Source organism: Lissotriton helveticus, chromosome 1_1 (genome assembly GCF_964261635.1).
Source record: "Lissotriton helveticus chromosome 1_1, aLisHel1.1, whole genome shotgun sequence".
NCBI classification, from domain to species: Eukaryota; Metazoa; Chordata; class Amphibia; order Caudata; family Salamandridae; genus Lissotriton; species Lissotriton helveticus.
The window spans coordinates 885,394,762-885,412,826 of NC_136057.1; the positions used below are offsets into that span (position 1 = coordinate 885,394,762).

At 49.5% G+C, this 18,065-nt stretch overlaps 1 protein-coding gene across 2 annotated transcripts in view; it reads left to right on the forward strand.

Moving 5' to 3' along the window:
• Positions 1 to 18,065, forward strand: part of MON2 (MON2 regulator of endosome-to-Golgi trafficking) — a 1,009,595-nt gene that overhangs the window by 934,876 nt on the left and 56,654 nt on the right. For both annotated transcript variants that reach the window (XM_078675668.1, XM_078675659.1), the window contains one exon: positions 5,441 to 5,648. In XM_078675668.1, the coding sequence (XP_078531794.1) occupies positions 5,441 to 5,648 (208 nt within the window). The remainder of the gene's footprint in view (positions 1 to 5,440; positions 5,649 to 18,065) is intronic.

Below are 18,065 nucleotides of genomic sequence, written 5' to 3' on the forward strand. Positions count from 1 at the left end.
CTCATGAGGAAAAGGATGGAGGGAGACAAGTGCTCAAAGCGCACATCACATATTAAGCAGAAATAACAATAATAATAACAGACACAACAATAAGCAAATCAATCAGATATGCAAATGTTCAAGACTGGCAGTATGATACTCAGCCATCTGACGGGCATCTCTCCTTTTGATCTTGCAGCAACAGGTTTGGTAGCTCCAACTGCAAGACAATGGCACACGTCCCTTGGCGGTCACTCTGTTACAGAAGTGTACTTCAGAGGGGAACAACATTTGTCTCTATCGTGGTCTTCGGTGAGGACAGCTACAGCTTGGAGGGCCTGGACTCTATCACCATGGGAGCGGGCTGCTCTTTGAGGTTTCTACCCCGATGTAAGGACCCGCTGTATGTTAGCCACTGACCGCAGAGGTGGAGAGTGAGGCCCCGAGGTATGGGTCATCTCGGCTGACGAGCTAGAGATGTCCATGTCCTGCATTTGAGAACTGTCCAAGAAAAGGCACAAGTCCTCTGGGTCGTAGAATTCCTTGGAGATGCCGTCCTTAGTGATATGGAATTGTGTGTTTCATGGACCTCATATGTGAACGGACCTTGTGAGCACTCTGCGGAGTGTAGTTGCAGAGCTTGCTCATGACACATTTAGAGTTGAGGACATGCCGCAGAATCCTTGCGCAGAGGGCCAGTGCAACGAGCGTGTTGCATCTACAGCAGAGGCTCAAAGGAGACTCCTGTGAGCTTGGAGAAAGTGTCTCTGAGGAAGGTTTTCACATTGGGGCCCTCTGTTGATTGCGGCAAATCGAGGAAGCAGACATTGTCCCTTCTGCTACAATCCTCCAGGTCAATGAGCTTGTTGCCAAAGAAGAGAAGTTCCCTGTCTTCGTCCGTCATATTATCCAAGCAGACCCCCATCACCGTCACCCTCTGGTCAAGCTCATCCATGCGGGGGCCGGAATCCTGCAATATCCAGCCGTATCGATTTTGTCTCCTCTGTTAGGGTGGATATGTTTGCGTCCCGTCCTTCTAGTTATCGCCCACCGCCGAAATTTCCTGTAGAATTCACTCCATGGTACTGTCCTTAGCGGTAGTCGCAGGAGGCTGGCGCAGGGCAGTTGCAGGAGGAGTGGTCCCCTTTGGCACTGCCATGGTGCGGGCTGATTAAGAGCTTCCGTGAAGAGGAGCTGCCTTGCGGGTTTGCCTGTGGTCTTGCCAAGTGACATTTGTCTGTAGTCTTTGTGGAGCACCCAGCTCTCCTGTGATTTGGGTCCAGCCGCAACAGGGGGCGATAGTCAGGGTGCTGGCTGCCGACCAGCGCAGTCACTTTCTAGGCTGTTAGCTGGCGATACCTGTGGGACCTCCAGTGCCTGCAGAGCTTTCGGTAGGTAGGGTGAGAGCCCCTGGATGGTCCGCTGGTTGAGACTGGCTGGGTATCTGCAGGTTCCAGGCCGCTGTGGGTTCGTGGTCACCCCTAAATGAGGGTGGGAAGCCAGGGAGGGCTTTGTGGCTCCAGAGACAATTTGGTGGATCAGGAGAGTATGGTTAAAAAGTCTCCTCTCTGGGCGAATCAGAGCCGAGGGAATGCTCCCAGGACTTGTTGCGCTATCACAGGCCCAAAAGTAGCCAGAGGGGGGCCAGGTCAAATCCCGACACCGTGCCTGCAGGTAGTATGTCTTGGGTGGGAAAGTTTATAGGTAGTGCCAGGACCTTTGGGGAGAGCGCGCAGGGTCTTTGCTGAGAAGTCACTAATTTCCAGCGTTTACCTCTCCACTCAATAGGACTGAGAGAGGTCCTACCGTCTGCGATCTTCCTTGGTCAGAGTCTCTGATGTCGGTGTATCAGGCAGGTTGTTCCAGCAGGGGAGCTGGGTAAAGATGCCAATTGCACAATTGCTCAACGTGCCCCCAGGTCTGATGCATTGCCTTCCATGCAATCAGGCTGTGGGGTGAGGGGCTGCAGATGGACTTCTGGACTGTAGGGGCCCGAGGAGGTGGGCTGAGAGGGCTCCAGTAATAATTGGGGAGTGGGGGGGCCGGAGCGGGTACTGTCTGGGGTTCTGGTATGGCTGTCCCACGTAGGTATAGCAGGGTGGAGTCTCCTTAGCCCTGTCGTTCCAGGCTGTGCAGATGTGTGGGGAGTCTGATGGGCTCCTGCTGGTAAGAGATGCTGGGCCCTAGTGGGCTTGGTTTATCAGTGATGAGGCAGAATTAACTCACGGATCTGTAGCCCCTATTCTGGGTAAGTCCGCTTCTGGTGAAGCTCCCTATGAGGTATAGCGAGTGGGGCTGGGGGTAGATTGATCATTGGGCCCCCGCCGTATCATAAGTGCACCACCGCTAGCCAGGATGGTGTTGAACAGGGGTGGTGCGCGATAGTGGGGAGGTGCCGCAATGCCACAATGGATCTGGGTTGTGGGTTCAGGCTCCCCCTCAGCACAGGTGTCTGTGCGTGTCCATTTACAGGGCCCCCTCAAGCCGGTAGGCCAGGAGAAGGGTGAGGAGGTGCAAGCGCCTACCTGTAATGGGCCATGTCGGATAGGCCCAAATCCGTAGCCTGTATGGTATTGGAGCAGGGCTCCTGGCTGTCCTGAGCTTCATTGGACAGCTCCTTTCAAGCTCCGGGGCTGCCGGAGGAGCAAGCTGAGTGGGTGCCGTTGCTACAGTTGCAGTCAGTTGTGTGGCGTAGTGGGTCCGTAGTCCAATTCGACACTGTAAGCCCTAAGTCCCTCGACACGTCTCTGACACACGTCAGGGTCTCTGTGGGGGCTAGGCACTCGGCGGCTTTGGACTTCTCCAATGGGAGGAGCGAGGCTGCTCACTGGGAGACAAAGCTTCGCTTCCACTTCGAGGCCCAGCAGCCCGCACAGTTATGATGGATCAGGTCGGGCCGGTAGTTGCAGCGGTTGGCAGAGCTTCCAGGCCGGGCATCAGTAAGTGTGGGCAGGGCAGAGGGATAGATTTTCAGTACACCTTGAGGGCTACTGTCTCCGTCCGGGGCCCGTCTCGTGGCAGAGCTCTGTGATCAAGCGGCCATTCTTGGTTCTGTCCAGTCCACACCAAAAGACCTTAGTTAATGCTGGAATAAATTAGGGGCACAGTTATTAAAAAAAATCACAAAAGCCTTGAGGGTATGTGCCCTTGCAGGCATTCGTGCATATATACAACTTTCATGAATTCACAACTATTTAAGTAGGCCTGGAAACCATACTCCTTTGTGAACTGGATTTTCGCGTGAGCAGATATGCATGCGCATGTTTGCTCATCAGCGCATCTGCACAGGTTCTGAAAGTTTACTCCATTTTTCTCCAACCTAGAAAAGGTTTTACTTCTGCCCTTGACTGGAGTAAATTCCCATGTTTACCAGTTTGGAAAGACATCAGAGAAGAGTTGGTAAAATCCATTCAACATTGGAAGGATATTCCAACCCTACAACTACCACTTCTCGCTAGTTCCAGTTCCAATAGGTAGGTTTGTGGAAAGATAAAAACAGGGCATTGCTAGAATACAAACCCTCCTATAATATGAGTACTGTCATTATCACAAAGGCTGTTTCAGAGCTGTTATTCAATGAGTACTCTGGCATAATACGTCACCTCACTGCATAGCACCAAAGAGAAAAGTGGATGTTTTATACAGGACAAGTAGATTTATGAAGCATCTGTCCCATGGACAATACAAGGGTGTGGAATTTTATAAAGTTCCACACCCTTGTTTTATCAAGGATCTCCAGATACGATTCTCTCCAGACGTGCGCCACTGGATGGCATTAGTACACACAATGAAGTTGCAAATGTAGCCCTGAGAAAGGTATTGTACAAAGTGTGAGGGTAGGAGGGTAGGAAGTACCATTACTGGTTTTCAATATCTAGAAAAGAAATGGCAAATTAAGAATGATAAAGGGGCAGAGCACTGTTAACAATTAGAACCATTCTTCAACATCAATATTTGGCTATTAACGTTATAAATGTATAAACGTTCTAATGAGGAATATGCTGAAGTTCTCTAGTTGTAAGTCAACCTCCACCCTCTTCTACTATTGGTGGCTATCACTGTTGCCAAGATGTGTACCATCATAGCTTCAAATCCTATCACTTTGCATTATATTTGAAATGCAGTATGCACCTTTTTTAGAGGTTTCAACAGCATGACCATATCTTCTAACAGAGAGCAAAGGTCGATCAGTGCCATGCAAGATGTTCTGTTACCCTTGGTCCAGATTTTATCTTAGCGTATCCCCCACCTCTTTCAGCCTATCAGTTTGGCTGTATTAGTCATTTCTATGTCTGTCCTACATACTCATAAACAGAACAGTGTATTTATTGTCTGATGCTCATTTGATTAAATATAGCTTTTGATTTCCTAACAATCTACCTAAGATGTTAATTCCAGTTGTTTTGGTCTCTAGAGAGTACATACGTTCGATTACTGTAAATTGTTATAGTGGCATAAACACTCTAGTTTGAGCTATGCTTCGATGAAGTGGCCATTTTACCCCATTTGAGTCAAGCACGGGTCTCACCTTGAGTTTGTATCTGACACCATCTAAAGGGTTGTAGGATGGCTCTTATACAATAGACCATGTGTGCAGTGTTCTTTATGATTGCCCTGGCACTTTTTGATGATAATGGAGCCTGAAGAGGGGGAGAATCTGCTTTATGGGTCCAGTGAGAACTCTTTTCACATTTATTGGTAACTAGCTTACCCGTCGCGCGTTGCTGCGATCTCCGAAGAAAGGAAATTCAAGGAAACTCGTTATAACAACATTCAATTTACATTGTGTCATTTTTATTGAAACTTATTCATTTTAATATGGAAAACATTTCAAAGTGTCGTTTTAATTCTATTTATTTATTTGAGTGCTTGTGGATAAACGATTTTTTGTTTTTCCATCTTGTGCGTACATCAGTATTCGAAAGATTATGAGGGCCCTGGATGGCCGATATTTAAAACAAAATTATGCCAGAAACCTTCGCGGGAGTGTACTCAACAACTTCCCAAAGTTTCATGGCGATCGGATGAATGGTGTTTTAATTCTATCTATTTATTTATTTATTTGAGTGCTTGTACACGATTTGTTGTTTTTCCGTTTGGTGCGTACATCAGTATTCAAAAGATTATGAGGGCCCTGGGGGGGCGGATATTTAAAAACAAAATTATGCCAGAAACCTTCGCGGGAGTGTACTCAAGAACTTCCCAAAGTTTCATGGTGATCGAATGAATGGTGTAGTAATGCATAAAGGACAAACAGTTTGGTTTGTAGTGCAACACAATTGTTTGATCGTGAAGGAGGCATAGGCCTTTCATACTGACCCATTCATGACTTTGTTGTCCTTCAGAAAATAAATATCAATGTGTGTAAGTGATGCAGTAACAAATGTTCTTTGTATACCTTGATTGTTATTGACAATGTGTACTTCCTTGATTAACTGATTTTTTTCTTTCCTTTTCATAGAAGCAGAAATAGATATTCGAATGCGAGAGGAATTTTCAAAAATGTGTTTTGAAACTTTGCTCCAGTTTTCCTTCAGTAATAAGGTTACAACCCCTCAGGAAGGATTCATCTCAAGAATGGCTCTGTCTGTGCTTCTAAAAAGATCACAAGATGTATTGCAGCGGTATCTAGAAGATGAAAGGCTTAGTGGAAAATGCCCGCTTCCTCGGTAGGAACCTGTTTTATGCATATAAACATTTTTTGAATGCAGTATGGTATGTGTTGTTGGCCATCATGTTAGTGGCTGATTTGTGTGGTGTGATTCCGAAAAGCTATGCAGGGAAACACCCAAGGATAATAAAAGGTTACAAGATAATTTAAGTTACAGGTATCTGCTTCACTAAGTCACTGGCCTACCTAAGTGCAGGTGCACTATATTTTTGCCACATGCATGCTTTATAACCAGCATTCATAAAAAATTAAGACACATATTGGGTCAATCTTAACATAAAAGCTGGCGTAAGGTTACGCACTATAGACAGATGCCACTTTTATTTTTAGTTTCCACAGAAACCTGATGGTATATTGTTCTATCCTTTGGTAGAGGGCTCCTGTTTCACCATTGAAATAATTGGGATATTGACCACCACTGCAGATGTCTTTGTCCACTTCTTGAACATCTTGTGTCATATAGTGGGCTATCTGTGGCATCACATGGATCTCTACTTCTCTGAACTTGCATTAGCTGTGCAAAATGTTCTCAAGGTAACATGATAACATATTACAAATTTAATAAATAGATGTATAAGGAACAGTAATTTGAGAATTGGCCTCTTTCTGTGAACCCCTTGACTGAGCGCCATTCCTTGGCCAGACATGGCAGTTCCTTCTCTTGAAACCAGATTACCATTATCCAATTTGTTGTATCTTTAAAACTTATTCAGAGTATTTTCCCCACAGAGCCACATCAGCTCTGCTCATCACAGGGATCTCTGATAGGTAAGAGAGTTGAAGGCACCTCAGACAAGAACAAATTCTTTGACTCAAGTTTCCCTTTAAGACTAAATGTTTACCCTGATTAATATCCGTTAGGAACATTTCCCTGCTAACTGTAAGGATGCCGGAAACGTTTTTGTACAAATATTTTATTTGAGCTCAGTTTTAGTGTTAGTGTGTTAACCTTGTGAAGCACCCACTGTTCCTTTAATAAATTGAACCCCTGAGCACTGACAAAGTTTGGTCTCATAATTCAGTTGACTAAATGATTTGGTTTTGAATTACGTTTTTAATCTTTTGGTGAAAAGGAGGGGTCAGAAATACATACAGACAGTCATTGTTTGGCCTATCATTCCTTCGTTGGTTGACGGGATTTTTTTTTTGTCGACATTCCTTGACCTGGAGATGGGATAGTTCCAATCTTAAAATCTTTTAATAAGAACATATATATAGGTCATAAAATAACATTTACCTGAGGCTGGGGGAGGGGTGGACGTTGGGGGAGAGAGTTCCGGGGTTGGGGTTTGGGGAAGGGAGGGAGGGGGCAGGGGTGGGGGAAAATGGGGAGGGGGGTTGTATGGCACAATGTCGTCTCGATTGTGGTTTATGGTGTGTATCTGCCCGCGGTGCCCGTTGCTGTGCCCTGTGATGTGCTTGCGATTGGATGGCGGTTGAGGGTCCTGAACTAGGGACACCTAGGGCCTCTATGAAGGTCATACGTTGGAATGTGCGGGGTATGCTTGATAAAATCAAGAGGGGAGCAGTGCTGAGACTGGGGAAAAGGGAAAAGGCAGATATTCTCCTGCTCCAGGAAACGCATCTGCTGGGCAACAAAACGCTCAGCCTGCAGAGGTATGGCTATGACCAGGTCTATCATGCGGGGTTTGTGAGAGGGTCCAGAGGCGTGGCCATATTGGTCCATCGTAGACTGTCCTACGTTCACTCGACGCAGCGGATTGACCTGCAGGGCCGATATGTGTTTATAAAGGGAATGATTGGCGCGGAGCCACTAGTGATTGGGAGTGTGTATGCCCCGCCCCCGTTGCAGTGGTCTCTGATAGAGAAGCTGTACGCGGTGTGGGCAGAGATTCCGGAGGGGCCTGCGGTAGTGGGGGGGTGATTGGAACGATGTTATGCATTGCCGAATGGATCGCTGCAGACGAGGACAAGTTGCTGACACACCCACCAAACTAGAAGGCATGGTGCAGGGAATGGGATGGGTGGATACGTGGCGCTATCTCCATGCACATAGTCGGGAGTATACATATGTTTCAGCAGTACACAAATCGTTTTCTAGGCTTGATTACATCTTTGTCCCCAAAGCTATGATAGGAAGGGTCGAGGAGGTGTCCATTCTGCCGCACGGGCTGTCAGACCACTCCCCCGTGGTGGTGGTTATTGCCGTAGAGAGGGGGAGGCAGCTTGGACTTTGCAGCAGGAGGACTATCAGCGCCACATGGGGGAGGCTATAGCCCATTACTGGGAGGACAACGAAGGCACCGCATCAGATGTGGGGGTGCTGTGGGAGGCCCTGAAGCCCACGCTGCGTGGTGTGGATATTGCGCTGTGCGCGGCGGCTCGTCGGAGACGAAAGGAAGATTTGGTGAAGGCCACAGCGGCAGTGGAATTGCTGGAGACGCAATGTGGAGTTGCTAGGGAGGGTGAGAAAGTGGGACAATTACTCCTAGCGCAGCAGTCCTATGCGTCCCTGCTGCTTGACGAGACTCGGCAGGTATGGCTGGCGACACGGAGCAGAATTTATCAGTGGGGCGACAAATCTAGTAAAATGTTACATAGGCTCTGCCAAAACACGTTTCAGGCACAGGTGCTGCCGGGTCTCAGAGATGATACAGGGGCCTCGATATCGGCTCCGACGGTGCTGGCGGATAGCTTCGCCCGGTACTACGCGGCCCAATATGCTCCGTCGGAGTGTCTTCCTGCGTCGGATATAGATGGCTTTATCGCAGCCCTAGAAACAATTCACAGGAACCTGTGTTATGGGAAGCACTATTCACTTATTCACTAAACGTGATAGCTTTTGTCTTCTTATTCTTCATACATTTTCAATCAGATCTCAACATATTAAATATGTCAGTCTTATGTTTCACCAAAAGTTCATGCAAAATTTTCGCAGTCTTGCGGGTCAGACTGCTAATGTAACCGTCATACCAAACATACACAACAAAATATGAATAGACTCTCGTCAAAACTCTGGGCACATTTCTTTTCTTCAAGGTTGTTTTTATTCTTCTTATTTGTCAGAAGATATATTACTTGGAATTCTTCAAACAACTCTTCATCATTAAACACGTGAAGTCATATCCCAATGCATTTCGGTATGCACCTTCGTCAGGGGAATACACTACAAGTAACAAAACATTCCATCATATAATGACCAAAATATTTTTTACAATCTACAATCACGTCTCAACTTTTTTGTTTTATATGATACACAGAAACCAGACGATCTCCTAGTGTACAAAACACATCCTGTGTGTGATTACACATCATGCTCGCAAAAGTTCACCAAAAATTCTCCTATAACCTTATAATCCAAACCGAAAACAAAGTGAACACACCCATGTGGACTGCCCCTCTTATTGCCCGCATGCATGCAAAAAAATAACCAATATAAACCAAAGTATACCAATAATACATCTCTTCTTGATATAAAAGATACTTTATCTATGCCCTCTTACCTTCATTAGCTACAATAAAGTCAACAATAATCAAAGTCCGTGGTCTCCTTATTCTGAAACAACATATCAACCGAACACTTAGCTGCCTGCCATCAGAGTGAAATATCTTGTTTATACACAAAGACTCGAAACGCGACTTACTTAGTCTTCCTGATCCCACTTCTCATTACGTGAAACCACTGTTGCAGTGTCTATGTATCTGTAAATCAACCAAAGGAAACCTCCTTAGTATTACCGTTTTTTTTAAAAAAGAATGACCCAGAATTACCCAGAGTTGTTCTCCTAGATTCCAACTATACCCTACCTTATTCCCACTTTCGAAGCACTCCGTGTAACTCCAACCGCGATCTAACTCTGCCGCTCTATCGCTAGACCTGCTAGCTTGCCAAATGCCGGTATATGGCGTCTGACGTCAGGGTGTTAGCAACATAAAAAACGGACTTCTAACTAATTTATCGCAGCCCTCCCACCCCGCGCGCTCCCGGACGACGCACGAGAGCGGCTTGAGCTTCCGCTGTCAGCCGAAGAACTGGGCACGGCCCTGGGGGAGCTCAATACAGGCAAAGCTCCTGGGCCCAATGGGTTTCCGAGCGAGTTCTTTAAGAAATACCATCTCCAATTAGGGTCCCACTATAGAGAAGCCCTGGAGGAGGCGAGAAAGCGAGGGCTCTTGCGGGCGGACTGGGGGCATGCTGAGATCGTTGTGTTCTGCAAACCCAGACGACCCCCGGATAAGCACGAGTCGTATCGACCGATCTCCCTTTTGAATTCTGAGGCCAAAATACTGGCCAAGGCTCTTGGGAATCGCCTCCTCCCATACATTACTGACCTGGTCCACCCAGATCAGGCCGGGTTTATGCCCCGCAGGGCGCCGAGACATAATATCAGACGCGCCCATGTCGCGGTGGAAGCGATCGGGAGAACTGGAGCCCAAGCTGCGCTGCTGCTAGCTGACATTGACAGGGCCTTTGATTCCCTGAGTTGGGTTTAACTCACCGCACTCCACCCGCGTCTTAATTTTGGGCCGCAGTTTATGTCATATCTGAAGCTGTTATATACTGATTTGACGGCCTCGGTGAGAGTAGCGGGGGCCACGTCTGAGGCCTTCCCTATAGGGCGAGGCACCCGACAGGGATGCCCCCTCTCACCGTACCTGTTTGCTCTAGCTATGGAGCCACTGGCAGCGTGGGTCCGGATAGACGCGCAGCTGCGGGGCTTTGAGTGGGATGCGGGACTATCGCACATGATCGCGCTATACGCAGATGACGTCCTATTTTTCCTCACGGATTTGAATAGATCCGGGCCCAGAGTCCTGGAAATTATGAGAATTTTTGGTGAGGTGTCGGGATTATACTTGAACCCGCGTAAATCTACTCTTTGGATGCTCGGCGATCGAGTGGGGGTTGGCTCGTGGGCATCGGCCCTGCAGGTGGCGACTGGAGGCCTCAAGTATTTGGGGGTGTTCTTGACTGTTTCGCCTACTATAGCGTGGGAGCGCAATATAGTGCCGGTATGAGATCGAGTGCTGATTGAAATGAAGTTCTGGTCCCGTATGCCCCTCAATCTGTACGGTAGGTCGGCTATCTTTAAGATGGTTACCCTTCCGCGCCTTCTATATCAGCTACAGAACCACCCGTATCCGATTTTGCCGCAATGGTTCAGGCAAGTGAACTCAGCTCTGGGGCATTTTCTATGGGCGGGAGGGGCGGTGCGAGTGGCCTTGCGCACCTGCTTTCTGTCCACATACTGCGGAGGGCTGACATTTACAAACAAGGAGTAAACTTCACTAATACGGTCATCACCTAGCAAAGCTGAAATCCCTATAATATAGTATCTGATAGACACATCTAGCTGCAGAGTCCTTACCTTAGAATAGCCCAGGCTTCAGGCCGTATCCGGAAGACTTTTGCTCAACCAATACCCTTGCGTGCCAGTAGGTGGCGTCGGTCAGCTCCACGTGGTGTCAGCGCTGGAAGTGATGTTCGCATCACCTATATAGGCACCACCTCGGCGTGCTGACGTCAGTTATTTTCGTTACACTCCAGCTAGCACAGATCCGTAAAGAGATTTACCCTCATCTCTCTGTTTTGACAGGCTTTTTTCGACATTTTGTCAAACCGTTTTGGTGTAGTATTTTTCCTCGATGTCAAAGAAGTCTTCTGGAGTCAAACCATGCTGCGCCTGCCATCGCGCCATGTTAGTGACGGATCCACACATTATTTTGTCTCTGGTGCCTGGAGAGTGACCACAACTCGAAGTCATGCTCCAACTGCCGAGCCATGGCTTTGAGGGATTGGTCCCTAAACCTGCTTGCGGCCCAGCATTAACTCCACGCCATTTGCCCCGGAGGTCTCGTTTCCAGTCCTTGTCAAGGTGCACGTCCTGGCACCGCTCCGGGAGTCCTAAGTCCTCGTCCTCCCACTAAAAGTCATTGAGTCGTCAGGTAAAAGGCATATGAAGCACAAGAAGTCGAAGTGTGCTTTAACATCCCCTGTCCCTTGGCTGGCATGACGGAGGAGTCTCCATGCTCTAGTCCTCATTCTGCAGACCCGGCGACTGGCTCCGTGCTTCCCAACCTTTCCAGGAGCTAGAGAGACCCCTGCCCAGTTTAAAGAATTCTATGATGCCATGTGCCTCATCTTTCAGCGACCGGACCGTCCTGGCATGCCTTCAGTCCCCGGAGGCTCAGAAGGGGCTCCATTGGGTTCTGCGCTGGCGGCTACGGCCCCAGTGCCGATGCCCCTCAATGGATTAAGTGGCAGATCTGGCCCAGGCGCCAGCCACATTCTCAGTTCTGACGACCCAGGGATGGATTGGCACCTATTGATGCCGGTTCCGGTGCCAACAGCACCATTGATCTGAGGTCGATTCTTCAGCCTTAGTTTTAAGGGGCTAGGAATCGAGGCAGATTGGTAGGATATGCTGGACCCTTTACAAGACCAGCCTGAGCACAAAATGGACTGGTATGAGGAATTGGGTGAGGCCAGTGGCCTGGATACCTCCCCGTGTTCTGGCCTGCGTTCACCCCCTACAATGGCTACGGAGGAGGGAGCTTCATATGCTATGATGGTGAGAAGGGCAGCTGAAGTCCCGGACCTTCAGCTCCCTTCGGTGAAAGTCAAGATGAACATCTTGACAGATGTCCTGCAGCCGGGTGTCTCCTCCTCGGAACCTCTACTGCCTTTCAACAAAGGCTTGACTGATGTCCTTTTGGGAAAGTGGTCCAAGCTCAGCACGGGGCTCCTGAGAATAGTACTGCTGCCCCGCCGCCATCGCCTTGCAATGGACCAACCAAAATTCCTCACCAACCACCCTACCCCCTGGAGTTTGGTGGTCCAGGCTTCTACCTCACAGGGTGCATTTTCCTTCGCACCCTGGACAGGGAATCCAAGAGGCTGGATAGCTGAGGCAAAAATGTTTTTTTTTCGCTAGCCTTGTATTACAATCGCGAACACTGCATGCCTATTGGGCCGTTATTCCCACTCAATGTGAGAAACGTCCTGGAGGAGGCAATCCTTTCCCCACTTCAGAGGTGTGCGAGCTGTATATATCCTGCATGTGGGCCGCCATCTTCTCAGAAATGCCCTCTGGTGTCTCCACCATAGCTTTTTCTCTCCCTTAAGTCTCTGTATCCATGTGCCCATTTCTGCCCCTTTCTCTCATTTTGCCAACCAGGCCAATAGTTTCCCGACCTTACCTCCGAATTCGTATACCTGCCCTTGTTTTGCCCGATAGTGGTCCTTGGCTTCCTGATGTTCCAGTCATCTGTACGCCACTGGACCCTGCCGATTCTAATCGCAAAGTCTGCCATTGGTGAGCCAACAAAGTCTGCCTCCCTGTAGAAAATAATTGGGGGGCACTACCAACCAGGATATAAGATCCTTAAGTATTTGCCCGGCGGTGTCGCCTCTTGAACCCACAAAGAAGTTAAACTATTGAAGAGGCAGGCGCTGGAGACTGGAAGGCAGGAAACAAGGTTTTTATTCTCTCCGGAGGAGAACACAACAAAACGGGCAGAAGGTATCGTTCTGAGGTGCTCTAACTGCATCCCTGAGGCCTGGCCTCTTATACACAAGTTTATCTTTTTATTGCATGTAACACATTCTCGTCGATACTTTGATGTACGGAAAGACATCCTCCGACTCCCCCCTTCCCAGCCCATTCCCACGCAAGGTTACAGTGGGAGTCCCCGCCCCGTTCACAACAGGTGATGATCATCGCGCAGCTGGATATTCCGCCGATTCACGGAGTGTGTGGGGTTTGATCGGATCTCGTAGGGCGGGGGGCCTTGATCAACCCGGGGATCCCTTGCTGGGGGGAAACTTTCTATTGCACGGGGAGGGGCAAGGAACAGTATCGGCAGAGCTGGGTGCCGGCCTGGGAACGAGGAAGACAAACGGGCACACGGGGAAAAGGGGTTTGCATCAAAGGGCCGGGGATCATAAATGGGAAGAAGGGAGGTGTCGCGCTGGGAACAGGACGAGGGCCTGGCGCAGAGCAGCGCTGAAGAGGGGTTTTATGATTCGCGGCAGGTGCAGGCAGGGGGGTTGTCAGTATGCGGGGGATGCCGGCGAAGCTAGGAGTGGGAGAGAGGCGCGCTGGCTCTCGGCGGGAGCAGGGAAGCCATGGTGTTCAAAATGGCGGCCGTTTTACGCGCACAAAAAGGTTAAGGAGAGCAAGAGGGCGCCGATAATGTTGACGGTCTCAGTCCAACTTTCAACAGTCCCCCCTTTTCAACATATCTAGCCACCTTGCTTTACTCAATGTCAATTTTCATCAAATTTCTAACTTCGGCATCATACAATGCTCTCATATGTTCGCTTCCAATGTCCACAGTTTTGGGAAAAATGCAACTCGCACATAGAGAACACATAGGTGGCAGACATTGAATTCCTAAGCATAGGCCACATATTACAACTACGGGAATCATGATAATGGTGAGTAGTCTCCAGCCCCAGCTTTTGACGGTGTCCCAGAACCAACCACCAGGCGACCATTCTTTTTGCTCTTGGTGAACTTCCGAAGAGAGTCTGTGAAGATGTTCGATGGCTTTGTACACTGAGGGTGAGTTGTCCGGTATGTATGTACAACAGCTGGACCCAATAATGCGGCATGCTCCTCCACGGTCCGCCAGAACCACATCTAGAACGAGGCGGTTCTGGAGAGCCACCAAACGGACCGCTTGGAGTTCGGCAGTGTTATTGGCAAAGATGCCCGCTGTGATGTTCATGGTTGTCTCGACTGCCTGAGTCAAATGTCGGATGGCACGGCTGTTTGCCATCGGGCCCCAGAGGGGGACGAGTCCCTTCATAGCATCGAGGAACTGCGCCCCTGTTGAGTCGGCTTGCTCAACGTCTTTGGCTCGTTTTTGCCTGTGGTGATTCGCTGGGGCCACATAAGTTGGAGGAAGGACGAAGGAGATGTAGCAAGTGCCCCCCCAGCCTTTGGGGAGCCAGGTGTAGGCCCTCGTGCCGCAGATGAAATACATGTTTGGGGATGACACAAAGGAAGGTGGATCCGTGGAATCCAGAGTTCTGGTAAAGCGGCAAGCGCTGCGACCCACCAGCTGTGTCCCAAGTCCTTCTACACACATGTGGCCTGTGACGTTGATGACCGTCAGGGCCACAGTCAGAGTGGCAGCCGTTCGTTTCCGCAGATAGGAGAAGGTGGGTCTGGTTGGATTGTTGAACACCTGCATTTCGATTCGTTCTTTAGCCGGGATGTCCATTTGGATCGAGTCGCTGGGGGTCAGCGGGCAGAAGTGTGTCTTTGTCTTGTTTCGCCCGGCCCCATGAGAAGAATGTGCTGCAGTTCTGCTGGAGGTGGCATTGCCCGTATAGCTCTCTTGCAGGAGGATCAGCCAGGCAAGGCAGGAGCCGTGGACAGAGAAGGGTGAAGGGATGAATGGTATTGAATGTCCAGTGGCATGGGGTAGCAACCCACAGATCCAGCAGTTGGTGGTATTGGTGGCAAGATTGTGCTGGTGAAGTAGCTGCACGAAAGAGTTGTTCCAAAACTCCTTTCGCCTCTCTCTTAGTTGAGGAGAGAGCGAAATTAGATAATGTTCCTTCATGGTGGTAGGCTGAGCAGTGGTTAGGAATGTTTCGTGAGCAGGTGAGTGTTCTTCCATAATCCAGAGCGTAGTCATGAGGAGAAAACAGAGGAGGATTACGATGAAGAGTGCAATTGTCTTTGAGCTATGGAGTCTGTCTATTCTCGGATTTCTGTAGTGGGTATTTCCTGCTGTCTCCGTCGGCTTCTTATTTGGCGCTTCCATCATCTTCTTATCTGGCGCTTCCATCATCTTCGTCTTCAAGGTGCTCGGTAGTGGGCAGGACCACAGACTTAGTTTTAGCTTCTCTCCAGGTAACCCTTGGTAGTTTGGGTCACCGTTCTGAGATCCTTTAACCTAGTCCGTGGCCTACTTAGCCGAAGCTCCCTCCTTTCGACGCAGGAAATACCCTTCTCGAGATGGCACAGTGGGGTCAGGATGTTTTGAAAGTTCAAGTGTCTCAGTATCAGGGTAGCAGTTCAACGATGGTCGGTCCTGGTTCAGGAGCTCTTCTTGGGTGTTGACGGTGTCTGTCGTGGCCAGGGCTGGAGAGACCTTTTTGCAGTGATGAGCGTGCAGCCAGTGTTTCTTCCCCTCCACTCGAAGTGCGGTCCGAGTGGTGATCAGCACTTGCCAGGGGCCCGTCCACCGGGGTTCCAAACTCTTTGATCGCTGAAAATTTCGGATCAGCACGAAGTCCCCCGGCTGGATGGCGTGACCCGGACCCCTGGAAGCATCGGGGACGGCCTGCTGCACCTGCTGATGAAGGACAGACAAAGTTTCAGTCAATTTGTACAGATAATCAGACATTAGGACATCCGGAACGTCATGAATGGAAGTTGGTTTCGGGGCAGACCAGACGCTCATGGGTCGACCGAAGACAACTTCATAAGGGGTTAAGTGATGTCGGGTGGGGGTAGAGCGCATCGATAGCAATGCCAATGGGAGGGCGTCTGGCCATTTCAGGCCCGTCGTAGCCACTATTTTGGCCAGTTTAAGCTTTAGTGTGGCGTTGTGTCGTTCGACAAGCCCAGCAGATTGAGGGTGGAAGACTGCGTGGAATTTCTGTTGAATACCCAGCCCATTTAGGATGAGCTGGATAACGTTGGCTACAAAGTGGGGGCCATTATCACTCCATAAAACACGACAGAGGCCATAACGGGGGAAAAACTCCTTTAACAGAACCTTTGCAGTGGCCATAGCGGTGTTGTCACGGGTTGGATATGCTTCCACCCACTTGCTAAATGCGCACACCACGACGAGTACATATTTCAGGCCTTGGCATCTGTCTAGCTGGATGTAGTCCATCTGGAGGACTTCAAATGGGTGGTTTGGGACCCCGAATCCCCCCCGGGGTACTACAGTTCCTTTCCCGGGGTTGTGTTGTAGGCATATTAAGCATTGTTGGACCAGGCGTTTGGCGGAATCTGGGATCTTGTCATTGTGCCAAACCCTGGAGACAAGTTCGATCATGGGGGCTGATCCTATGTGGGCAGGGGAGTGTGCCATGGTTAATATGGGAATCAAGTACGAATCAGGTAGCAACCATCTGTTCGTGTCTTTTGTCCGCCAGCAGCCTTCATCGTCTTTCAATCCCACCCGGGTCCATTCAGTCAATTCGTGTTGTGTGCTAGCCGTTTGTATGTCTCTAATTGTGTCCTTGGCGTCAGTCCAGTTTTCTGCTTGTGACCTGGTCACGTACATGTGTGTTGTCGTTCTATTTTCAGCTGTCGTTCGGGCGGTGATGTCGGCTAGTGCATTTCCCTGCCCAATAATGTCTGTCACTTTCTTGTGTGCCTGGCATTTGATAACGGCAAGTTTGCTGGGGAGGAGGACAGCTTCAATTAAGGCGGAGACTAGATCCCCGTGCAAAATGGGTGTGCCGTGTGAGGTCAAGTATCCTCTCTCCCTCCAGAGGAGCCCAAAATGGTGAACCACCCCGAAGGCATACTGGCTGTCAGTGTAAATGTTCGCTGTGGTTCCTGTTGCCAGGATGCAGGCTCGCGTCAAAGCAATCAGTTCCGCTGCCTGGGCAGATCGCTGGGTGATGCGGGCTGTTTCTACTACAGTTCGAGCCGTGGTGACTGCATAGGCAGCGGAAGTGGTACCATCGGAGAGTTTGATGCAAGAACCGTCCACCCACAACTCCCCGTCGGGGTCAGGGAAAGCTGTGTCTCTGAGATCGACCCTACTCCTGGTCTGTTCGTCCGTAAGAGTCACGCAGTCATGTACGGGGTGCACATTGGGATCGTTCTCTGGCAAGGGTAACAGAGTTGCTGGGTTCAGTGTGGTGCATCTTTTCAGGGTGATATGGGGGGCAAGCAAGGTCAGTTCGTATCCAGTCAGTCGTGCACTCGTCAGATGTTGTGTCTTGGTTTGGTTCAGGAGGGTGTCGACTGCATGGGGTACCAGTACCGTGAGGGAATTAGAGAGTACAATCCCCTCACTCTGTCGGATAGAGACTGCAGCAGCAGCTACAGCTCGAAGGCAGGCAGGCAAGGCTCTGGCGACAGGGTCAAGAGTGGCAGAGAAGTAAGCGCACGGTCGTTGCTTAGGGCCGATGGCCTGGGTCAGGACAGATAAAGCGCACCCCTCCCTTTCGTGAGTGTAAAGGGAGAAGGGCTTTCTGTAATCAGGGGTACCCAGGACAGGGGCTGAGCAAAGGGCATCTCGCAGTTCTGTGAAGGAAGTTTGACACTCAGGAGTCCAAGGGAGTGGGAAAGGGACGTCTTTGTTTAGCAGAGAAAGCAGTGGTTTTACAACGAGGCTGAAGTTTGGTAACCATTGTCGGCAGAAGGAGGTGAGGCCTAATAGGGAGCGAACCTGCTTCTGGATTTTAGGGACAGGGGTATCTAGAATGGTTTGGATTCGATCAGGGGTGAGTTTTCTTCCATCTTTG